General features: G+C 40.1%; 1 protein-coding gene across 4 annotated transcripts; it reads right to left on the reverse strand.

Moving 5' to 3' along the window:
• Positions 1-80: 80 nt before the first annotated feature.
• CD99 (CD99 molecule (Xg blood group)) lies at positions 81-25,237 on the reverse strand. 4 transcript variants are annotated; one of them, XM_039725709.1, is made up of 11 exons: positions 25,035-25,236; positions 10,605-10,640; positions 10,235-10,279; positions 9,736-9,768; positions 8,762-8,803; positions 8,565-8,597; positions 7,122-7,193; positions 5,986-6,027; positions 5,367-5,477; positions 4,522-4,578; positions 81-1,937 (listed from the first exon to the last, which is right to left on the reverse strand). In XM_039725709.1, the coding sequence occupies exons 1-11, from the start codon at positions 25,087-25,089 to the stop codon at positions 1,912-1,914; spliced, it is 552 nt and encodes a 183-aa protein (XP_039581643.1). In that variant the 5' UTR covers positions 25,090-25,236; the 3' UTR covers positions 81-1,911. The 4 variants fall into 4 exon arrangements, with proteins under 4 accessions (XP_039581643.1, XP_039581644.1, XP_039581646.1 ...); XM_039725710.1 differs by having other exon boundaries at positions 91-1,937; positions 4,522-4,575; positions 25,035-25,237; XM_039725712.1 differs by having other exon boundaries at positions 91-1,937; positions 4,522-4,575; positions 5,419-5,477.
• Positions 25,238-25,529: the final 292 nt, after the last annotated feature.

The following is a 25,529-nucleotide window of genomic DNA, read 5'->3' on the forward strand; positions in this document are numbered from 1 at the left end:
GAGAAGAAGAACATACAAACCTTTTTTTAAAATTTATTTTTAGAAAAATCACAATAGAACTACTGAGAAGAACACACAAACCTTTTTTTAAAATTTATTTTTAGAAAAATCACAATGTTGATAGGTCTTAGTAATTTTTAGGCTCACAAAAGCTGAAAAAGGATTCAAGAGTCTTGGTTAGCTAAAAGCTAGTTTAAGCTCCTCCTGCCATTTTATCCCTAACAAACACCGAGTTATTTTTATTTACTCTACACTTGGCATAGATATATCTGTTTATTCATGTAGGCAAGCAGTACATTTCTTTTCTTTGTATTTACATAAAACAAATGCTTATGTAGGAATCACTTTTGCACTCTCAAACACACTTAAAGGCTTTAGCACTTTTATACTAAAAGCAGACATAGGGAGAAAAGAGACTTACAAATTAATTCCATAAGAAAACACTAACATTTGAGTAAAGCTTTGTTGCAAGCTAAGAAACATGTACAAGAAATTCTTAAATGAATTATCCTTGGCATACATTCACATTTGAATGTACAGATATATTTACAGGTTTAATATCCAAATTCATTAATTTCTAAGTTCTAAGATGTTCCATAAAATGTCATCTTCCTGTAGAACTTTGTCAGGTGGCTGAAGCCCATTAATAAGACACATATGGTAAAACTGCATTAAAATTTAAAGCAACTAGAATGAAAGCCAACAAAACTGGTCAGACCATTCCTGCCTGACAGAACAAGTTATTATTCCATATTTACTCCTTTAGTTGTTCTGAGCTGTAGTTTTCCATGTTTCCACAGATTCTTAAAACCTTCCTTTCAAGAGCCACAGCACTAATCACAAGTACTTTCAGAGGAGGATGCAACCACAGGTGATCATCCTGGGGGAATCCTTCACAAGTCCAAAAGCACTTTGCACATATTTGCTATTTCTACTGTTTAGTAAATGCCTATGGAGAGAGGCTGGCTTGTTCTGGTCACTCTTGCTGTTTGTAGTTTGGAACTGTGGCACTGTTTCTGTCCCTTACACACATATGATAAGCCTTCTGAACACTATTTTTACTTAAGCTTTTGGCTATGGAAGTCTGAAAATGTTAATCCCCATTCGCAAGTTCTTCATCCACAACTTTTTAGATGATGCCAAACAGCAATACAAAGTCCAATTATGTTTCTGATTTGCAAAACAGGCTTTTCCACAACTGACCAGCTCAATACTTGCTAAGCAGAAAGAGCCAGAAAGGACGAAGGCTCGGTGTGCATTAACTTTGGGTTTTCTCAATCTGTACCAGACAGACAAAAAGTAAAAAAAATCTAAAAACAAAGCAGAATTTTTGTCTCCTGAATGCTCAAGCACAAGCAGCTCTTCCCTGGCAGCTGGCCCAGGCAGCTACACAGATTGGATCAGCAGCACCCAGACCCACCATCCATACACAGTGAGCCGCTTGCTTTCAGGTGCCCACAACATACACCAAGATGGTTGGTTGGTCCACTCACTGAGTTTGGGTTATTTTAAAAAATATTTGTATTGCCTGTGAGCAATAACATAACAGAAACCATAACTGCATATTGGTTTTGGAGAGGTAAGGAAAAGTTAAACACACTGAATGCACTTGAGACACACCTATTTGTCAGAGGAGTCAAGGAAAGAATGTAAAGGCACAACATACTTCTACACTCCTATCATTAAGGCCAGTATTGGTGTGCACCAATGCTTCACAGGGCTAACCATACAGAAGTACTCAGGTCTAAGTCACAGTCCCAGAGGTGTTTCAAACAAGAGCTGTTTTCTCATGAAACTTTGAGCTCTGTTGTTACGCTTTTTTTGTTTCCTTTTCTTTTTTTTTTTTTTTTGGCAGAATGCAGGCTGTTTATCCAGTTTCAAAGATCTGTTCTTCACCACTCTTCCTTTAATTTAGTTCTCCAGAAGTGTGCGCTGAACTGAAAAGTGAAAAACAATTCAAGATTAGTGCACTAAGTTAGCATACAATGGAAGTTACACATTACTATGTAACAGTTTATGCAGTCAACAACTTTCAGCAGATGTTTGACACTGTGTGATAAATTTAGGGAAGGAGGCTTGATTCTGTGAAGCTACAAGGCTGCATAGCAAGGAATATCACACGCCAGATTTCTCACTCAAATAACCACATCCTACTACAGACAGGGAAGCTAGCTACACTTGCAGTGTAACCCAGCACTCAGTTCAGGCTGGCAAGTCATGCAGATGCAAACAGGCTGCTTGTACAGAAAGTTAAGCTACTGAAAATAAGCTCCTAGGTTCAGGAAGTCAAAGATAGGTTTACACAAAATTTTAAAAACACAGACCTATTCTGCTATGCCCTTTGACTTGGCCCAGTGAGAGACTGCTTCTAACTGGAAGCCATGTAGGTACATCTATTAGCAGAAACAGAGCTAACATCTGCTGGCTCCCAGAACTCGGATGAGGAGCAGCATCATGATGACCATGGCTGCTCAGTTTCTTAGCTCAACACATGATCATGATTGTCTGCAAAATGTAACAGAAGTATGAAATCTGGGACACAATATGACATCAATACTAATTAGATTAGATCAATAAGTAACCATATTTGACAACATCCCAAGTGTGACTTTACTGGTTACAATAAAGTTGCATCATCTGATGCGTTTCACTTTTGAGTTCTGGTGAACCTTGGCCAGAATTTCAGCAAAACCCAACTACAGGCCATATTTTAACAGCCTTTGGTAGAGGGCTTTAAATACTACTACTTGCTTCCCTAATGCACAGCTGAATTGAGGATACCTGAGTCTCTTCAGTCCTTACAGCCAGTCACAGGAAAATATTTTGTACTTGCGAGTTTTATATATTTAACAGCTTAAAGTATTTATAAAGAACATAATGAACCAGATGAAAGTTTATAACAAACTGATGAAATAACCTGAGAGAAATAAGGTCATAATTATTTTTTAATTATTAAAAAACCTCAGAAATAGTTTTGCAGGTTTAAGATTAAACTCACAGAAGAATGTACTGCATATATATACTGCTCTGAGATTTTAATACTCAATACTTCAAAACCAATGAATTTCAGCATGAGGCTATAGTGCTTCTTCCTCTGAAGACCAGTCACAACGACTAGAAGGCCAAGTTTTCACCTACACCACTTCCTCCAGCTCTATCCATGGATTCCTGGAGCTTATCAGCTGCTCCATCAGCCAAATTCCTTACATAACCATATGTGGAAGGGTGAGGTTCTCAGTGTCTGTTGCTTTAAAAGAGATCCTTCCACAGCTCTCATCTTCGTAAAAAGATTAATTATGTGATGGTTCTTTCATACAAGAATCATTCTCCATCCACACAGAGAATGCTTTAATTAAAACATACAACATGCTAGTGAGTTCAGTCCTCTTTGCCTCCAGTGTAGTTTCATCTCTGTCCAAATATAATGAATTTTTTAGTATATATTCTTAGTGTTCTGTATCAGTTTTTAATTAGAAAACATTTCAGATTCTAATAAAAAAACCCTATACACTAATAAAATTTTAACTGCAGTTATTCATCACACTGGCGGAGCAGGCTTGTGTTTTCACAACTGCCTCTAATGATACTTTTACAGAGAAAATTAAATTCTTCACTTTCTCTAAGCTCCTATGTTTAAATGCATTCTCAAAGCAATAAACCAATCTGTTCAATAAAAAACTCTAGAAAAGTGGCCATATTGTCAGAACTGAATGCTTGATTCAGTTCTAAATTTGTCATCATAGTAAATAATAGAATCACAGAATCATTTATGTTGGAAAAGACCTTTTAGATAGTCATTTTAACTCTTTACCCCAGGACTGCCAAGTCCACAACTAAGCCATGTCCCTGTGTGCCACGTCTATGCATCTTTTAAATACCTCCACAGATGACAACTCCTGGGCTTTCCTGAGGAGTTTCTGAGCAGCCTGTTCCAATGCTTGACAAACCTCCTCATGAAGAATTTTTTCCAAATATCCAACCTAAACCTCCTCTGGCAAAGTTTGAGGCCATTTCCTTTTGTCCTTCCTATCCCTTGTTACCTAGAAAAAGTGACTGACCCACACCTGGCTACAACCTCCTTTCAGCTGGCTGTAGAGACTGAAAAGATGACCCCCGAGCCTTCTTTTCTCCAGGCTAAACATCTCCAACCCCCCAGTCACTCCTCCTAACACATGTGCTCCAGAGCCTTCCCCACATCCACTGCCCTTCTCTGGACATGCTGCAGCACCTCAGTGTCTTTCCTGAAGTGAGGGGCTCAGAACTGGACACAGGACTTGAGACATGGTCTCACCAGAGACAAGTACAAAGGGGACAATCACAGCCCTGGTCCTGATGGCCACGCTACTGCTGATACAGGCCAGGATGACACTGGACTTCTTGGCTATCTAGGCACACCGTTAGCTCATATTCTAACAATTTTTTTTTAAACAAAACAGCACAATTAATTTTCTCCAGTATGTTAGATGTCAATAAAGTGCATTTAATAGGATCCCCATTGATCCTATTAAATTCTTGTCTTACCAGGTGGCTCAGATTGTGCTCCCCTGTGGCTATCCATATTCACATTCTCTTCATCTGCTGGGAAAAAACACAGATATTTAGCATTCAAATTCTCTTATATTTGAGGTTCTTGATAAATAGAGATAATTTGGGAGAAGAAGCAGCAGTGAAAAAAATGGGCTGATAGTAGTTGAGTTGCCCTGTTTTACCCGCACATTAATTTTAACATACATGGTAGATGTGTTTTTCAGTTTCCAAACTTCTCAAATTACAAAACAGCAGTGCATGGCTGAATGACTGCTCTATCCCTTCACTAAACAGTCAGCAAGACTGAAACAGACAAAACCAAAGCTTCTGCCCATCCTATCACCCACAGTACTCCCAAAACTCTCTTATCCAAATTATATCTTACTTAGGTGGAGAGGAAGCAAGCAGTAGATCACATTATCATTGGGGATGAATAGTGGGGTAAGCTGTCATAAAACTAATAAGTAGGCAGGCATGTTGTGAAGACACAAAGCCAAGATTCACAAAATTAGAAGCTACAAAGTATTTTTCAGCATGAAAAATCTCTACTCCCAACCTTCACTTGATTCTCCTTAAAAAGTATTTTTTGCAGTCTCTCCTGCTTAATTTTAGCCACAAGTGCTTTTAATTTAAGAAATGTAAAGCTTTAAGTCCTCCTAGTTTTTGGGCAAGGAATTGGTCAGTCTTATATGACTAGTAGGAAAGATTACTCCCTGTGAAGATAAATTCACTGGGCTATTACAACTACCTTATGCGTAAGATCAATTCATAGTCCACATATAAATACAAAAATGCCTCTCTTTAGACAGTAGGAAACAAAACTAATTTGGAGCTCTTACCACTTTGCTTGAAACAGAGCTTCTTCTTCTGGTAAGCAATGAAACTACTTACTGATGCAACTACAGTAGCACCCACAGCACTTATAATTCCAGCTAGTACTCCTGGAGAAGCTGAAAAAATCAGAGATGTTTATAAACATTTTTCAGAACTGATAGCCACGTCAAAGTACTGTCTCAAAGTAAACACTGTGAACATTCCAAAAAACATTAAACTGTAATTATATGAAATTGTAATATTCAACTGTGCACAATGAAAGTTAATCCTCTCATTTTATAACCATTGATTTCTTAGCAATGCCCATTGTTAAAAACTTCAGCATGCCTGTTTTAACTTCCACTAATCAAAAAAGCAACCATTTCATTGCCATATCTACTTTGTATGCACACAGTCCCCGCACCAGCACCTCTGATAACACCTGGGAATTATTTGTAACACAGAAATGTTAAAGGACTATGGAAGCAGAGCTTAAAAGTAAGAATTCCAGATTGCACAAAAGCTTTCTAATTGTAACCCACTCCCAGCAGTGACCATTCTAGCAGAAAATTAGCAATCAGATACCCCGAGAAAACAAGCTTCATACATCTATACACCACCATACACACACATTGATGCATTTACCCTCGCCTTCTTCGCCACTTTTTGGAGTTGGACCCTTCCGTTCTGAAAAATAAATGGAGAGTTTACATTTGATATGTCTAAAGAACACTCACTCAAACATTCTATCAATTAATTATGCAAAAATACAAGCCATCTATTATATGATTACGGTGCTAAACTGACACTGAAACTTTCTGTTTTCAAAGCATGGCTCAGAGCGGTGCCAACTCCAGCCTTGAGTGCTCAGCACTTCTACAGAATTAGCTAATAACAATTGTGAAATCTGGTTTAATAAGCCTGTGCACAACCACAGAACACATATAATTTCAGAGTAACATTCAGCTGTATTTCCACAGAACCAACTATCTTTTCTTAAGATCCCAGCCTCATCTACCTTTGCAATTCTCTTCACAAGCAAGCCAGAAGTTCTATAAATACTAACTCTATTTGTCACTGTGCAACTCATACCATTGAGGCAGGAACCTGTGCAGATGAAGCTACCACACAAGTTTCCACAGATGTTTCTTGGCCCTTCCAATTTTCAAGTACTGTCCTAAAGGACCCTTGGAAGGAGGAAGCTACCCAAAAAAGTGGCGTCAGTAGTCTCCACCTAGGAAACTCTCCAGATAAGCCAGTAAACAATTAGGCACATCCCAAACCCCACCAAGATAACTAAATTGATTCTGATCTGGAAATAGTAAATTGCAGGAACATACTAATCAGACATAGCAGATTACCAAAAAAAGTTTGGCAAGCTATGAAATGATTTTATACTGCTCAGAGTATAGAATTATATGGTGGTGAAGGGACCTGAGGGACCTTAGAAATCACAGAGCTTCAAATCCTCTGCCATGGTCAGGGAAACCTTTCACTAAACCAGGTTGCTCAGAGCTCCATCCATCCTGGTTTGAACACTTCCAGGGATGGAGCATCCACAACTTCTCATTTCTTCACCATGACCACAGTAAAGAAGTGAAGACTAAGGACCACTTGGAAGTGTAAATATCAGTTACTTTTGAACTCAAAAATATGCTCTTAAGTTTCAGACACCAGAACGAAATGCATTACAATGTAGAGCATGTCTAACCAGCTTGTGAGCAAGCCTTAATCAAAATCTCAGCCATAGAAACAATAGGAAGTACAACCTGCTATCTTACCATTGCTGCCACTGCCATCGCTTCCTCCTTTTGGCAAACTGCCATCCCATAGATCTGAATCATCAAATTTGTCTATAAAATAATGCAAATAACATTACCATATTTCAAGTTCAGTGAATAAGACACATTAAGGCATATAACAACACTGACATTTTCTCAAGACCATTCAACTGAGTTTGTGGTGGTTTTAGGCTCAGTACCAGTCAGAACCAAAGGTTTTAACTTTTTAAAAGCCTTCACAATGTCAAGTCCCTTCAGCTCACCACTGCACAGTTTGACAGCAGCACTTCTTTCTCTGGACTTCCTAAACAACTGAGGGAAGTCAGTGTCCAAAAGCAGGTAGAACTGCACAAATCAGGTTAAGCAAGCAAGGAGCCCCATAAGCTGCTTAACTCTAATAGCCCAAATCTCACTGTCCTGTGAAAACAAAGAAACCATGTGGACAGAAAGGGACCATTTACTTTCAAGGCTGCAACTGTGAATGATTTTTCAGAGTTGGGTCTCTTAAGTCTCAAACAGTCCAAATGTAATTCCCTCCTTTGATTTACTGCAAGACATTGAAGTAGTCCCTCTCCATTTCCAATGATCCCCACCTCATGGAGCCTTCCTGTCTCCCTCATGGCACCTTCTCCTCCTTCCCTCTGCTGCCAAATGAATATTTAGTTTACACAATGCAAACCAGTTCTTCAGACAGAAAAACTAGAAGTACTGCATCAGAGGATGTTTTAGTTGAGTGCCAGAAACACTGTACTGAGGCATGCAAGAATCAAATTCAAGTATCTACTGCAAATCAGGTGAAGGAACAAGAACTGAGGCTTGCATTGCAGGGCTCTTTACCAGCATGTTTGTGCATAATGGCATCACCACACCTGCCATCCTTCTGAATGTGTTTTGTTCTGGGTTAGGCAAAGACAGAGAGGACCTCTAAAGCAGAATAGGAAGGAAAGGACATGTATACCTATCTTTCAAACACAAATTATTGTATTTCTTAATGGGGCCTTTAAATTAAAAAAAAAAAAGAAGCAACCCTTAACTTGAAGCTTTTCTTTTAATTTAGATCCTTTAAGAATAAAGATCATAGGCGGTTGCTACTTACTTTTGAGCATGACTAGAAGGAATTAAGTTTGCAAAGAGGAAAGAACTCAATCCAACACATGGGTGCTTCACCACAGGCAGACAAGAATAGCATTGCCCCAAGCACACATACACACGGTCCTATCCTGCCTCTTCCCCATATCATCCTGTTTTTAAGTGAAAGTGACTCAACAGGTTTGTTATGGAATTTCAAGACTGGTGCAAAGCTTATTTGCAAGACAACTTATTCTCAATCTTCAGTGTTTGATGTATGCCACACCTGACATACAGAGCAGGCAATTAACAAGGATCAGTTATTGGAAGTGTAACTGAGACAGTAAAACCAGGAGTTTGTGCCAGAAGCCTTACCAGAGTCTTTAGGTTGATCTTGCTTGGGCTTATCTAATCACAGAAGAGAGATTTAGGAAAAAAAAAACAAACAAAAAACAGAGAAGAAAATGTTAAGATAACAAAACCAGACTATAATACAGTAATGTTCAAAGGGACTAGGAGAGATTAACAAATACTCTTTTACTGTTCAGAAATTCCGATTAGATCAGTCTTACCAGTGTCTCTAGGACTGGCAGAAGGATGTGGCTTGGGATCACCTGTAGACAAGTAAGAGTTAGAATAAATCGAGCAAAATTACTAGTGTGAAGAAACCAAAAGCAGAGCATGGAGTGACCTTGAAAGATGATCTGACCTAAAATATTATAGCAAAACTTCCCCATTTTCCTTGCATTAGCTAATGCTGTATTTCTTTAATTATTTTAGCTAAATACTGTGTCTTAATGCCAATAAGGGTTTTCCTGCTACATTAACCAGCATGTCAGATCCTTGCCGGGATGGAACATACACAGAAAAACTCATTAAGTCTTATGTAGCATTTTAATTTGCACATCTGATTTCGAAGGCTGAGGTTCTTTAAATTTTTATACCGGGTACAGATTACTTGGCTTGTTCTTTTTTCTTACGTGTTTTCTTTTTTAAAATGACCAGGTTGTAATCAAATATAAAACCTGGTACCTCACTTGAAAAACAGACAAAGTACAGAGAATAGAACTAGACTAGGTCCCCACAATGACATTTCATTTGGCTTGCCAAAAAATAGGAAAATAAGAGATCTTAGAAAATATCTCCGTACAGTTTTGTCACAACCTTCACAATACAGTAAGTACTTTCCTTCAAATTGTTTGTAACAAATTAATGTTTCCTTGTGCTACCAAAAATACTTCCTGAAATGGGAGAGATTACTTTGGAATTAACCTTTACTTCTGTAAGTAATAGTTTATGGAGTTAGTGCCATCTAGTGAAAAAACAGCAATGAAACAAGCAGAAGCTGGCTAAGAAATTACTGAAATTCCTACAGTTTTGTTGATCCAGAACCTTAAGATTAACAAACACAACTAGGCTGCAGTTATTTTTATTGACAGTCTGCTACCTTAATCAACTCAGTGCCTTATTATACTTCGATCATAAAGGATGGATAGACATTGCAACAGGTACATCTGAGCAGTATCCAGGAAAACATGACACTTACCAAAATCAAAAGCATCGGACAAGTCGAAATCATCTACAAAGAAAAAAGTTTTAAATGTAATGCAAAAACTGTACTCTTAGACTACTTTTTAAACAAAATGGACCTCACAACGTTTTCTCCACAAATGAAAGATGTGCTCACTCATCAGTGACTCACAGAAAAGCCCTACAAAGTTACCAGGCATTACCTGCCAAGTGGTTGCTGCTTTTGGAGATGATGGGACCTGTCAAGGGCCAGCTCAAGCTCCAACCATGTAGACTGAAAGCCATTTTCACAGGGTTTTTAACCTCGTGAAATCACAAAACATATGTCTGAGAGTAGATTCCAAAATGAAGAAATCCTTTTGCTTAGGAAAGGCAACTAGTTAGGAAACTCCATACTTTTATGAAAGTATCACAACATTGTGTGCCACTAAATTTAAAAATTCAGGATCTCAAATTGGTATGTATACTACACTTGATTTTACAGAAAAAGGCATTACAAACCAATCAGATCTCACCTGATGATGGTGTCTTCTGAGTTACTAGAGGCTTCTTTGTAGGTCCTGTCAGGTATAGTTAGAGAAAAAATAATTAAATACTATTTAACACACTTGTTCAGAAGCTACATATAAAGGACAAAGGACAAATCTAAGTACATGTCTATACATCAAAATGCGTAAGAGTAAGTCTATACAGCAAGACAGATTTCCTCAAAGAGAAATCTTTAAGTCTTCAAAAGACAAATTTGAGTTCTGTGTGGTCAACACCTTGACAAACACATGGCTGAATTGTTCCACTGAGGTTTAAACAAACCATATGTGACAAAGTCGTCATGCTTGGTTCATGCAGTAAAACTAAGAAATCAACAGGTGAAAGAAATTTTTTTACCATCCAGAAGTGCATCTTCTAAGGAGAAGTCTTGGCCTGCAGAAAATAAAAGGAACAGTAAGGACACTGTTTTTTCTTACTCAAACCCAACATGATTTAATAAAGTCATAAACATGTCTGTGATAGATCTTGAGGTATGCTTTCTGCTTCCTGACTCAATCTAGAAGAATATTTTGAGTCAGGGTTGAAGACAGACATTCTTCTCTATTTCTGCAGGTCACTATCCATACTCTTTTCAGAAAAAAAAAAAAGGAACCACACTGAAAACTGGCTCTATAGAAATGACCTGAAGGGTTGGAACATACATTCCTGCAGCTAATAATGCACTTTATTCTTGCCACTGCTATTGCATGTTTCCTTAGTGCCATCCACAGCATATTCTTTCCCACCCTTCCTTCCACTGAACCACAAAATGAGCTGGGGGACAGCTCCAATGCATGAGAACATACAAGATTCAAGTGCAAAGAAAAGCTTTGGAGAACAAAGGCCATTATGAAAGCTGTGTAATGGACTTAATGCCTTGGCATTTAAAATTAATTTTCATGGGTTTATAAGACTTACCTATCCCCCCAACTAGGGTTAGCAGCATGGAGGTGGTTAAGATTTTAGCACACATGATCTTGAGCAGTTTTCAACTTCCTAAAACACAGCTAAATGCAGCTGGCACCACCATGGGATCTCTGCTACAGGGAGATTAGATTATATTTTCAGTCCTTAGGAAAAGAACACTGTCTCTTGCTTCTTGCTGTATTAAATCAGTTGCTAGAGCTACTGGCTGCTTACCCAGCCAACTGCAAACACACCAACTCAAGACATATATGACACAAACTGATTTCACAGCACAAACGTAGTGGTGTGATTTCAACAGCAGAGGCTTGTAAGATAAGTGGATAGCTAAAACAACTGCTTGGAGTGTTTCTAATTTTTCACCATCCCTACTTTCACTGAAGTATGGAATAAGAAAAAGGCCTGAAAGTAGATATCAGCTATTCAGGAAAAAGACATTGAAATATACTGCTTCAGCTGGAAGATTTTTTTCTACCTACTGAGGATCAAGCCAGCCAGAGCAAAGGTTATTTCCAAACAGAAAATACCTTAGTTCAGAAGATACCTGCATAAAGCACTATGACTCTGGCTTTTCCTCTAAGAATGTAACCACCAAAGAGGCATCAGAAGCAGCCTCTGCAAAGTCTGAAGATAGGAATAAAAACAAACATCAACATCAAACTAGAAGCAGAATGTACCTTTCACTTACATGACAGACCAAGTTAAGAAGTCTTGAGTCTAACACCAGGAATGATGGATGCTTATATACCTGGTGACATCTTTTGATGTAACTAAGGTCAAAATTGAAATTCCTTTTCCTTCTTAGATACCTGCATTAATAATGCCTTTTTTATTTATTTTTTTTAATAGGGAAGCAACAGGAATGGAATTTAAAAAATGTGCACTCTGGCCAACTGAACTACTGCTACAGCAGAAACTGAAATCTGAAGTCTAAGAAATGATTCCCGTACTGTAACATCTGAACTAAAATCACCTTGCTCACAGCCAAGTAAGGAGACAGTCCTACCTGATCACTGACAAGCCCCTTCATGGAAACACAGGTGGTTGACGGCTTTATTGTGGGGCATGAGCAAAGCACATTTAAAATCCCCTGGATAAAATAAGTAGATATAGATCCTGGCTAGAAAGCAAGAAGATATTTTACATAGCATTCCTTATTTCAGGTGGAGACCACAAGCTCTATTAGATCACAAGAATGCAAAATATATGCAGGTCATTTATCTGAAGTCTACATCAACCTGCAATACAATTTTACAAACCTCTGCAAACTTAGCAGCTGCTAAGATTCAAATGCCAGTTACTTCTGAAGTTACTCCTTTGGTTAGACTACACCAAGAAACCTCCGTATCGACAGGCAAAAAAAGGTCAAAGCACTCGTAAGAAATTTTAACAGGCATTTGAATAGCTGTTCCTCAAACCTGAATTCTAGTTTGCTTGTGTTCTCACGTACATACACCTCTCAGACTACAGTCCTCTGGGAGGTATGCCTAAGACAGGACCTGATCAGAATCTGGTAGTCTAGTTCCAAGAGGGCAGAGAGGGGAATTTGTTGAAAACATACACTCCTCAAAACACTCTACCAGAGCAGCACCCAGAAGAGGGATCATCATGAACTGGTAACACCATCTGTCCCAAAGTCACAATGAACATTACCCTGGTTTGTGTGTATTTCACAAACATGTTACAAATGTTTGTGTATATTTCATGCCTGTTTCTTTCCAGGCAGATGGAAAAGCAAGCATATACACTCAGCTTTACCCTTTAGTGCAGCTGACATTTTACCTAGAGCAGAAAAGAGGCTACATGAAGAGTTTCCTACTGCCAACATAAAACTCAGTCCAGGAACTCAGAATGGCTTCAGCTGCAGTGGTTTCCTCAAGAGGAGGAAAACTTTGTAAAAGGGTGTGCTTTCAGTGACATTGCTATTTTAATGGATTTTGCACATAGGCTTTGCAGAGAAATAATTTAGAATGAGATTGCTTACTGCCAAGCTCACATAAAAATGCTTTGACAGAGGAATAAATAAAACTGAAAGTCAATAAAAGAATAATATAATCATGCTTTATTGACTGGAATTATTATTCTGAAATCAAAATTCGCTTTCCAAGCATGCAGCAAAATATTAGGCTTCTCATACACATTACTTTACTAAGATAAGGTACCAAAACATGGTAATACTTCGCTTGTGGAACTCATTACAATAATCTGCCCTCGAAGGTGCTGGAAGTCAGCTTTCCCAGCAAAAAAGGTATTTCTCCACTGTTCACAACAAATCTTCCTATGTATTTAAAGCAGTTGATTTTATAAATGTACTCACTCCATTTTTGGAAAGGGTGGGTTCAACTAAAGTAGAACTTCAGCGACTTACTCTAAAAGGAGAAAAGCCGAGTATGATTTAGCCGGTTCCAGGAAAAAAGTAATTAGAAAACAAGAGATAAAGCTACAGAACTAGAACAAGGCACTATCAGGGTTCAAGAAGGGGAAGTCAGCAAGAATATGCTGCACTCCCTGCAGACTTAAGGAACACCCAGAGCAACTAAGCTTACGAGCATTTAATTAGTCTAAACAAGGATATTTACAAATAAAGCAGATATTGTATTGCCTAGGAAGAACAATACAGCAGGTATTTCTAGCTCCTAGGGGCATTAGCAGACTCAAGAATCCTTCAGAAATGTCTACACTATTTTCCTTTCATGTCTGTATCTCCAATACCTGGATCTCAAGAGACACATCTGTAGCAATGAACCTGAACCACTTAGACTACAGTGTGCACCAGCCATCCAGCTTGTAACTGTTCTTATCAGAATTTTCTCAGGGCTCTCTGGAATTCATCAAGGTTACTAAGATATAAACTGTGCTAAAATAAGAAAGAAGCTAAGAAATCAAATTCCAAGACCACAAGAAGGAGATACCAGAGAGATGCGAGCCACCTGGACTGAAACCAATCACATATTCTGAGAAGTGCATGCAAAATGCATGGACAAGGCACCAATAAGGAATGCATGATCAGCATGGGCAGTAGAGTTAGAATGTATAAATGAGTGCATAATATAAACATTAAACAGCTTCTGCTTAATCATATTGGTTAGCTGTCCAGGAGTCCTGAATTTCCCACACAGATCTTCACCAGGCCATCTCTAGTAACCAACGCCGATTGTGTTAGCTGGGGGGAAAAGAGTCGGTAAAAGAAAAAGAGCAAACACAGGCTTTGAACAGCTGAAGAACTAGAGGGTAATCAAGAGATCCAAGTAAGCAAATAAGAGTGCAAAGACCTGTCACTGCTCTCAGATACTTCCTGCTACAGTATTAGATTGGTCATATTCACATTGCACTGCAGAAGGCAGAGAAGTACCACCTCCACATACTCAAAATTAGTAAAACCCAGCTGACCACAGTCCTGGGCAACCTACAGTGGCTGATCCTTCTGAAGCAGAGGGTGGGACTGAAAGGGCACCAGCTTCAGCAGCCTATGGCTCTGTGACATGGGCCAATCCTAGCCACTGGACTAGACTCCTTGTGCTGCGAAGTCATAGAACTAAAAATAAAGTAAGTTGCTCTGTCTGCAATTCTTTTTATAAATGAGAACTGAAATACATTGCTCTGTCTCCTGAAGTGTGTAAGCAGAAACCTAAGCTACACTAACAAGAGCTTCTAGGAGAACATTTGAGTGATGGAAGCATAACACTTCCACCAAGAAATGACAAGTTTTGGGGGCACCAGGATGGGAAGTAGAAGGAGAGGAAAAGGGTTTTGCAAAATGTAACAAAGGTACTGAATCTACATGGCAAGCAATGAAAAGTCATTGGATGTATTTATTTGATTTTTTTGTTCAATTTTTCTTACCTGTAATTTTAGGAGGGCCTGATCACAATTGAAGACTGCAAGTATCATATATTATGCTTATGGATATTTCACCTAAGTACTTGCCCTTACCAAACATAAATGCATTACTAAAAATAGTGAGCATTTCAATTATTACCAAGTTACCTTTTGTGTAAGTTCAGGGACTAAAGCAACATACAAGTGGCAGACAAACATGGGCTTGTCTGCATCCGTGCGCAGCAGTTCACGGCACCTTTCTCACAGCAAGCCTAAACCACACTGAGGTCACTCTGTGCATTAAACATGAAATTACTTGATGTCATCAAGGCCAGCCCCAGAGCTACTGCTGCCACTGCCTTCTCTTGTCAACAGAGCAAAGCCAGCCCTGTCCTTCACCCCCTGGCACAGGCAAGGAGTACCCCTGCCCCTCTTCCCAGGTCTCAGTGTAATCACTGTTCCTCTAGGGAGGCTCACAAGGGCCAAGAACCTCTCTGATCTCCACCACTGCCTCTGTGGTCATGGGGTTGGATCAGGAGCTCTGAAGCAGTCTTCGGAAAACCTGTTCTCAAACCTCACCAAGATCAAGAAGGCACTGTGCACCTACTTTGCATTCAGACACTTTTGAAGTTCTGTCTTAGCATAAGAAATGTTAGTAGTTCATTTTTTATAAACCTAAGATACCAAAATTCTTTCATTACACGTTGCTCACAGTCTACAGTTTCAAAGTTTAAGCTGTTCAACAGACAGGATTTTAAGTCTTCACAAAATTGACAAACCTTGCAGCTACTGCTCACATACCCTACGTTTCCATAAACCAGGTGAATTCTGACCACACATTTACTCTTGTTATGTAAGATTCCCTCCCTAACTATTATATCAATTAGTTTTTGTAGCATAAAAGTATATTAGTTTATTTCCATAACCCAGGTGAATTCTGACCACAAGGCTCACATTTACTCTTGTTAAGTAAGATTCCTTCCCTAACTATTATATCAATTAGTTTTTGTAGCATAAAAGTATATTAGTTTTGTTAATGTATATTAGTTCACATTTTACATTACAATGCAACGTGGTAGTGGAATTTTACTAGACACTTTGGTATTGATCATGCTAAAGTAAAAGAAACCAAAGGACAGCTTGGCCCTGTAAATACTGGCTTTATTTCTTAGAAGCTTAGAGATAATAAAACATATGCCTGGGCAACCAACATCATGTCAGCATCCTAAACCCTCTAACACCCTCCCAGTACTGGCTGCCACCACAGATAATTAAATAAAGTGAATCTGATTCCAAGAATGTCTGGATTAGTTGAAAAGCAGTAAGAAATACAGGTGCTTTCCAAAGTTTTACCATTATTACTATTCAGTACCGTGGGTGTCAGTGACTAGTCAAATTGTGTTATATTCAACATCTGAAAGCTACAAGAACCCTGTGTAAAACCACATTCAGGATGGCCCAATTTGGCTAGGATATCTCAGGCACACAAATATTTACTCTTGTAATTCTGCCTTTTGCATTCTAGCCCTTCTCCTCAGTCTTCAAGGATCCGTTTCGTATTCTGTTGCAAATTTTCATAACATCCTCCAAAGGTCAAAGCCAGTGTGTCAGCACCTCTCCTTCTTCCAGTGCTGAAGACTTGTTACTCCTCAAGGTTTTCACAGACTGACATCCATGAAGCCTCTTGGCCTGAAGTATGTACCTCAAAACAGTGGCCACATCACACACAGTCAAACCTCTACATGTACTTCTACAGCTCAGTACCCTGCCCAGTCTAGTGTAGAGAACGGGAGAGGTGTTTGCAGGGCAATTGTGTGATGTCTGGTGCATGACTTCAAGGGCTGTGTGCTTTTTCTGCTCATCCCAAATCAGTAAAACGCTTTATACAGCAATAAAGTGTGTAAGATGATAGATTAAAGGTTTCACTCCACAACAAACAGTCAGGAAACATCAGCATTTTGTTTGGTCTGCATCCTCACACTCTGCATCTCTGGTGGCCTCTTGGATTGGGGCAGGAAGGAATGGAAGAAAGAGTAATCCCAGCATGGTGGGGGCTCAGAAGAAAAGAAAAAGTCTAGCAGCAATGTTCAGGGACTAAAAGATTAGGGCAATCTGCATTAGATGAAATATGGTAAAGTTTTAGCACAAGAAATGAGGAAGTACTAAGAACCCAAAATTTGTGATCTGGCAGACATTGGGTAATAATCAGCATAGGCATTGGTCCCAAAACCTCAACTGTTGGACTGGTAAATAACCCTCACTCTGGAAAAAAAGTTAAATTATAATCTATGTTGAACAAACTAATGGAACTTGGATCTTCATTTATAAATTCCTTCTTTAAAACAAAATGCATTTGAAATAAACACTTGCAATGCTTACAAAGCCAGGTGAACACTGTTATTTTTATAGCAGCACACTGAAACGAAGATTAATAGTAAGAAGAACTCCTACGTCTGCTGATACTTGCAAGATGACAATTTCACAGCTTGTTTCTTTTACCTTCCTCAACACAACTCTTAACAATTCAATACAGTTTGTAGGCTAACAGTAAAGTCCAAACAAAATCTGTAATCTAACCAGAAGCATTAACTGAACAGTAAAATAGACTTTTTTTCCAGGCTCTTTATTTCCATTGTGGCTTGTTCAGTTATGGCTAAAAGGACTCTTTTCAATCTGTGTACTTGAAATGAGCTACGACCTCTTGTGCTAAAAGGAAGAGGAAGACTTTGGGTTTTATGATGAGGGTTTCCTGTGGGGAAGGTGTGGGTTGAAAAAAACAGACTCAGTACAGTGTTTGCAATGAATCATAGGGGTAGGCACAAATATATGGCAAGCCAGAAACATTATATAAGTTTTGTTTCTCATTTAAAATAAGATTGAGAGGTTTGCCTTTTAACTTCCTATCCTTTAGTACTTGACCAAAAAGGCAAGTTTTCCCTTTTGTACCAATGCTATGTTCTTAGTAGTTACAGTGTGTTCATGAGCCCAGAAAAACAGCTGGAATGCGTTCACAGTGGAACTGTAAGCAATTCCAGTTCAATTCCATCTTGTGAAAGTACTACTGCTATATTTAGACAAAACCTTTAACAAGAATTCTCTGGGTCCACTCTAAGAATTATTTTCATCATCTTCACTTTGATTCTGCATCACCTCCTAAAACCAAATTAATGTTCCAGTGTTAATCACTGCAGGCTACCATTACACATGCCCAACTTCAGTATGCACTATAAATTTACTTATTTATTAGAAATTTAATAATTTCGTAGAACACCATAGGAAAGCAATGGGAATGGATGCAGAACAGGTAAGAATTGCAAGTTGAAGAAGCTGTGCCAGGATACAGGACTGGCAATGGAGCCAGTGACAAAAGGACAGAAGTAAAAGCGACAGGGGAGAGGAAGGAGAGAGGGAGATATCTGGATGCACAGGAGTTGTCAGCTCACTACAGCCCCAAGCCCTAGAATCACAAGTCTCACCTGAAGTTTGAGGAAAAAAGGTCCACATTTCTGCTTTGTATGTGAAGACCTTTACAGAAGGCCAAATTGGAAAAAAGGAAAGCCAAAAATTTTTGTGAGAACAGTGAAGAAGAATACTGCAAATCACACTGCAAACTTGCTGGCTAAGACAAGCAGGGACAGCTCTGAGGTGAAGAAGAGCTGTTTCAATAGCCATTTGGAAAGGGAGAAAGCAGAGAAGAGATGGTGAAGTAACTACTGAATTCGGGATCCAACTGCAAGAGGCCTGGCATCCAGGATGGAATGAGAACCAAAGAGTAGGCAGGAAAGCATTTCTGGTGTCGAAAATTAAAACTTAGGTATGGGTAGCTGGAGGTGAGGGAAGAATCAGTACATTGAAAGACACCGATATAAAATGTAGAAAAAGTCTTATCTAGAAGCTTTCTGCACAGGCCTCCCCAAGGCCCTCCCCCAAAGTATATCCCAAAATTTCTTGTTTCTAAATTTAACAAGGACATGTGTGACTCTAGAGCTGTCTGGTTTGTCCAACAAGAGCATCAGCTCTAATAAACACTGCATACTATCCAACACAACAGCCTCACTTTTTATTCATATCTCACTCCTACTACTGCTAGTAGTTCTACCACTAGTTCCTTTTCTCTTCACATAGTTTACTCTTCTCCTCCAAATCACAAGGAACAAAAAAATTGGTGGTAAAATATAAGTCTAAACACTCTAACTGCACTTTTTCCAGAAACAGAAGATTTACAGTGTAATATTTTTGTGTCAGTTATAAAAACAGTAATCCTAATAATACTGCTTTAATTTGCTTTCCTGAAAATATCAGGGCTTCAATTTTTTCACTTTATGTTATCCTTAGAATGTTAGATTTCTTCACAAACAGAAAACACACCAGCAACATTTTTCTGTGGTTAAGCAAAAAAGCATGCAAAGATAGTGTGGTAATTAAAATCAGAGTTTTACCAATTAAATTGATGGGTGTTTAATCCAAAAAAACTTCTATTTAATGGAAAGATTAACTTGTATACTGAGTTTAACTTTTAACCAATGAAAGAATGACTACTATCCTAAAAAAGTTTGATTTTACCATGATTAAAACTCTTGGGCTCAGCATGAAATGAGTATTGTGGATACTTTACGCACATCAAGAAATGGATACCACTTCCTCTGAAAAATTTGGGAGCAAGAAGAGATCCCATGGAAGTGTTACAGGAGCAAGCTATGAGGAAAGCAGAGCATAAATTAACATCTGCATTTAACTAACCATTGCTCCAGTCAAGAGGCCTTCCTTTCCTTTTAACAAGTACTGTTAAGGATGCCAATTTTACATGTTTATAGCATGTGGACACTTCAGAAGTGACTAAAATGTGCATGGAGTCATAATGCATTTGTTATGCAGTCAATGATGCTGTGTGATCAGACCTGACTTAAAATGTAAATTTCTTTCAAAATAATGTTTTTCCCAAAACACATCTGAATTATGACTGCATTTAACATGCCAACTATAGATTTTAAAGGCACTGCTCTACATTTAAAAAACACATTCAGTATTTAGAAACACTATTGTAAACAGGCCTTACATCACAAAGGTGTAAGTTCTTGGACTTTCACAGGAATTTGCCTTATGACTTTTTGGAATTCTTTGTAGAAAAAAATCTTCTGGATCTTATTATTCCGGGCTTCACAGACACATCAAATGCAGAGACTAAACCAGTTTAAAAGGAATTTGTGATGACTATCACTGCATTTATTTTCAACAGGTGAAAATTGTACCTTTGGAAAGAGCAACCAATTTTCTGCAGCAAGCTGGAAAATCTTTCCCAGACTAGAATTTACAAACATATAGAGAAATTATCATTTTTTAAATGAAAAGTAAACTAAAACTACCTTGTATGATACCAAGCAACCTTCCAAACACTAGCTTTGGGTCCACCTTCACAGCTTGACCATCCGCCTCCAAAGCGGAGAGAGCAAGAGAGCCAGGAGCTGCCCTAGCCCTGTTTTCCCCAGGCCAATTCTCATGGTCCCTCCGCCCCTGAAAGAGAAATCCCCCAGCTGAGAGAGTGGCCAGCCACACCCTTCCTGTGGAAACTTCTTTCCCCTCTCCTAAGTATCAGTCCTGGTTTCTCAGGAACAGATGGGACAAAATTCCATGAGAGAAAGAAGCAATAGGAAAGATCCTGAACTCCAACACCACCAAACCTTCTACTGGTCTCAGGAGCACAGAGTATTCCTGCTGGAGCACACATAAAGAGTCAGCCAGCAGGGACAGGAGACACAGGAAGATATGGTCTGAGAGACTGACAGAGGGAGACTGGAGAGGGAATACGTGGCTGTAGATGTGCTCTGGGCAGTAGAGGTTCCATGCCAACAGGAGACCTGCTGGAGGTACTATGGCAAAGACACCCCTGAGGGAGGGTGGCCACTCACATCAGGGCCACCCACAAGAGAACAGCGACAGCCCTGAGGGACCATAAGTGACCCTCCTAGGGGGTGGGACACTGAAAAGTAAAGAGGAGCAGAGGAAGATCAGCATGAAGGAGAAGCAAAAAGACACCATTAAACTCATTACAACCTTCTTGCTCTGCAGGTTACCACAGCAAAGGAGCAGAACCAACCTGCAGTGAAAACCAGGAAAGGCAGGGTTGTTTGGGCTTAAAATTAAAGCAGGGAAGAGGGAAGGCCTTTAGGGTTTGATGGATCAACTTTTTTCTCTCAATTCTCAAACCTATGATTAGAAGTTTGCATTAACTGACAGCTAATTTAAGTATAAGTCCCATGAGCTGAGACTGTTTTGCTCATAATGTTCTCTTAAAACATTTTCAGTAGACTCCAAAGAGCAGGTTCCTGTGCCAGAGCATGCAAAAGCAGTCTGCAGAAGGCTAGAAGAAAGTGGAATGATCCTGTCAAAACAATCTTAACCAATGACTACGACTATCATTGCATTTTCTAACACAGCTAACACCTGATGAAATACAAAGTCATTTCAGTGGGAAGTTCAAGACAGCAAGAGTTAAAGCAGGCAAGAGTCTCAAGCACAGGCGAGCCAATCATATGAACCAGAGTAACATCAGGAAAATATTGAAATGGGTCTTGGCTAGATGGCAGTAGGCTGAGTCACACTTAGGTCTTGCCAAGTTAAATCACTGTAACTAACAGCTACAGCTTAAGGACAGCTTATGGATTGTTCCAGTGACATAATTTTGATATAACAGTGCAGTGGCCATTTTAGATAACGCTGCATAAAAAATTATTAGCCATTTCACATTAGAGAAAATAGAAAGATGGAGAAAGAAGTACTGCATTTTTAAAGTTCATGCTGCCATGTATGCATTCTAGCACTGCTACTGACATTTTTCTAATGAAAACTGTGGGGTGGCTTGTTAGCTTATTATTGGTTTTGTTTAGGTTTTTAAAATCAGATTTAAAAGGCAAATAACTCCAGAGCAGACTCACAAAGCAGAGCTCAGTCTCCAGGAGTCCCAACAGTCCCAGCTGAAAGCTCCATCTACTGGATTACAGACAGGATCATCTCACCATTTTCCATCCAGCTAGCAATCTCTCTCAGCACTGAACTGCCTCAGCAGGAGCTCAAGTGTTTCTTTCCCTTCCTCAGGGCCCTTTAATTACAGAGGGCTTAGAAAGAAGGGATCTCCACCCTCACTTCACCCCAGGCTACTGATCTTACAACATGGGTACCTCATTTTCCAGCCTGTATTTTGCTCACCTCCTTTTGGCAGCTGTATTTCAATCAACAAGCTCTCCCCAATTCTTGCAATAGATATTTAAACCATATAGCCCAATCCAAACTCCAGGTCCACAGTAAGCAGACAGCTTTTCATGCTTTGATCTTTCTACAGTAGATAAGGGAGACTTTTGAGCCTTGTGTCTGAATGCAGCAGTTTCTTGCTGCCCACCAAGCACAGAACCACAGAGAATCATTAAGCTTGGTTTAGACTTCTAAGATAATCAAGTTCATGTGTGGAGTATCATGCAAGGCTTTTTTTTTTTATTTGATTCTTCATCTGATGTGGTCTTCATACACATTGTACAGAATTCATGCTGCCTAATGCTTTTTTTTTTTTGCATTGTATTTTGAAAACCACATGCCCCAAATTAGACATAGGGATAACCTGAAGATTTTGCAGGTATAAGATGGCTGAGTTGGTCTCACACCTCACAGCCAGCCACAGCAGGAAGCTTCTTGCCCTTTCTTCCCTGTCCCCAACTCATTTCCACTCTCTCATGCTAGGCCCTGCCACTCCCTTGTGCTGGCAGGAACACCCATGAAACACTCCACTCAATGCAGATTAGTCATCTGCTGATTTATCAAGCTGAATCATCTCAGTGATTCAGTGCCTTGATGGGCACCAAAAAAAAAAAAAAAAAAAAGGAAGAGAAACAGAGATCCCGCTCCTCAGCAGGGACAAGTTGTCAGACTGCCTATAGAAACTGGTGATATAAAAACATAAAAACTCACATTTAACCTTCCTATGGATACAGCCCCAACAGTATCTAAATTCCAGCTTTGCCAGACTGGCAGAGCTCATACTTGGCACATGAGACTACACTTAAATAGCAGTTTTGAGGTTAGAACTGTGAGTTCTATAAGCAAGCTCAAATAACACAGTTCAACCCTTGCTTAATAATACATTCAAATCCTTGCTGATATGCTGAATATTGATTTAACACTAACAACTTTCCTGTGCCTAAAATGAATGATTCCATATAAGAAGTTATCAGTCCAGAGCAGATTCTTCTGCTTGAATCATGAAAGCAGGCAGTCCCCCAGTGAGAACAGTCAACTCCACACAGTTGCATAACAGCTGAACTGCTGATAAAGCAAGACCCTTAACTTTCTAGGGCAGGTCTGTAAATTTGGACTACCAACAGCCCACCAATAGTGAAATTAAGTTTTTCAGAAGCATGGTTTTTCTCAGGTTTTGCTTTTGTCATTTAAGATGGCATGAGCACAAATTTGAAATTCCCCTGGAGGGCCGCACCCTCTCCAGGCTGACATTCTCTGCAGTTCTCAAATTCTTACACATTTTGTTTAAGGAAAAAGTGTCCAAACTAATTATAACTTATCTACTCAGTTTGCACTATTGACATTAACCAGTACTCATATAAATTACCTAGCTTTCTAAAAGCAATCTTTTAGATTGCTTTTAGTAGTAGTATAAATTTTCCTCAGAATTCAAAACAAAACCCTTAGAGGCAGTTGTTGTGTATGTTCCCTACAGTAAAGCACAATCCTGACATCTCTTTTCCTCTCTACACTTCTTGGCAAAAAGTACGGGAAGACTGTTTCTCAGTGGCCCCAAATACTTCCACGTGTTAAGAGCCTCACAGCAAAGATCTTGCTGTCCACAACCATGACGACTGCCTGCAGAAGTAGAGGAGGAAATTTTCCACACAAGTAGTAAGATGATAAACATAAGCAGCATCTGTCACTTTTAAAGGTGGTTTCTAGAAAACGGTACTATTTTTTCCAAGAGCTCAGCTTTTCCAACCTGCAAATCAAGACCACAATAGGGCTATAGCAGAACTGAATTCAAGCAGCCTTGCTGACAAACTGCTTATCTGGCATCACGTGTGCACTATCTACAGCTTCCAATCAATATTAAGAGCATGCATTTCTCCTTCTCTTTCACAGTGAAGAGGTGGAAATTTAAGATTTGAGGCACTGCTTTTATGAAGTACCTGAAAAAAACCCCAAAACCCTAGGCATAGCAACAGGTATGCTTATTGACATAGTAAAAGAAGAAAGAAATGTCTCAAAAACAAGTCATATGAATGGGAAGTGACAGTTTGGACTGCATATTCCAGTTCAGCAGTCCTCCACCTGGAAAAAACTCCTTCGTACTGGGGACTTTAACTACTTTCTCCACGCCCAAATGTTTCTTTTTACCAAATACCAACGCGCTATTACACACAGACTTTTTTGATTAACGTTTAGAAAAACTGTCCCTGATACATAGTGAAGCAAGGAGAAGCTTCTCAGAAAACATACCAGTGTGTTTCATTGTACGGTTTTGCCATAATTATTTTTTAAAGGCTGTCGTGTGACGGCAGACTTTCGGGTGAGTAAAGTCTATCGGATGCCCTGGGACTGCCGTGACTCCGCTTTCTTTCCTAAAATGGAAGCTGCGCTCCAGCCGAGCTCCCCAGGACTCGAAACCCCCTTCGAGGGCCACCCTGCACCCAAAGGGCCCTACGGGGCGAAGACCACGTATTCACCGCAAATGATAAATCAGGCAGTTTCCAGTGCGGAAGGCGGGCAGAAAGCTCAGGAATAGTTTTCCAGCGAGTAAAATGAGAAGAAAGAATGAAAAAAAAAAAAAAAAAAAAAAAAAAGCCTGGAGGGAAGAACGCTGTTTCCCCGGTGCATGAGACACGGCCAGCCAGGGACCCGCCCGGCTCCCTCCCGGGACTGCTTCGCCGAGCCGCACTGCCCCGGCTCCATGCGAGCGGCAGCGCTCGGCCCCCGCCCCAGGGCCTCAGGGCAGGGGAGCGCTGCCTCCCCGGGCCGCGGCTGGGCCGCTGCTCAACCTCCACCCCTCCTCACCTCTGACCAGGACGGCGAGGAGCACCGGCAAGACAAGGAGCCTCCAGAGCCGCATGGCTGCCCGCTCCGCAAACCCACAGACACACACAGACCACGCACAGCCGACAGCCGCTCCCAGCCCGCCGCAGCTGTTCCCGCGGCAGCACGGGCGGCACCGCCCCGGGGCCGGGCCGCAGCCCCGGGGCCGGGACACCGCCCCAACGCGCTGGGGCCGCCGCGCCCCAGGGCTCTCCTTCCAGCTGGGAGGCGGGATTGCTCCCGGGGGCGGGATAGCTCCCGGAGCCGGGAGTTGGGTTTGCACTGCTGGCCGAGATAAAGAAAGAGCAGGGCTTTATCTTGCTGCTCAGCCCTGACCGCTCCCCTGCAGCCTGCCTGCGAACCGAAGGGAGCTCCGAAAGGAGGCTACGGGGCTTAAACTCCGGTCCCAGGTTTTAATAGCAGAGATGAATGCTCAGGTGCTCAAGTACCGCTGCCCTCTCTTAATCCGGGCACTCC

Source organism: Passer montanus, unplaced genomic scaffold (genome assembly GCF_014805655.1).
Source record: "Passer montanus isolate IOZ18808 unplaced genomic scaffold, ASM1480565v1 scaffold56, whole genome shotgun sequence".
Taxonomy (NCBI): domain Eukaryota; kingdom Metazoa; phylum Chordata; class Aves; order Passeriformes; family Passeridae; genus Passer; species Passer montanus.

Bases quoted from the DNA above. Each gene is read 5' to 3' on its own strand.
- CD99 (XM_039725709.1), bottom strand. From the start codon at position 25,089: ATGCGGCTCTGGAGGCTCCTTGTCTTGCCGGTGCTCCTCGCCGTCCTG. The intron at 8,804-9,735 runs GTAAGTGTCATG...ACTTGTCTACAG, and splicing joins GTCCGATGCTTTTGATTTTG to GTGATCCCAAGCCACATCCT. The intron at 5,478-5,985 runs GTAAATGCATCA...TGATTTTTTCAG, and splicing joins AAGTGGCGAAGAAGGCGAGG to CTTCTCCAGGAGTACTAGCT.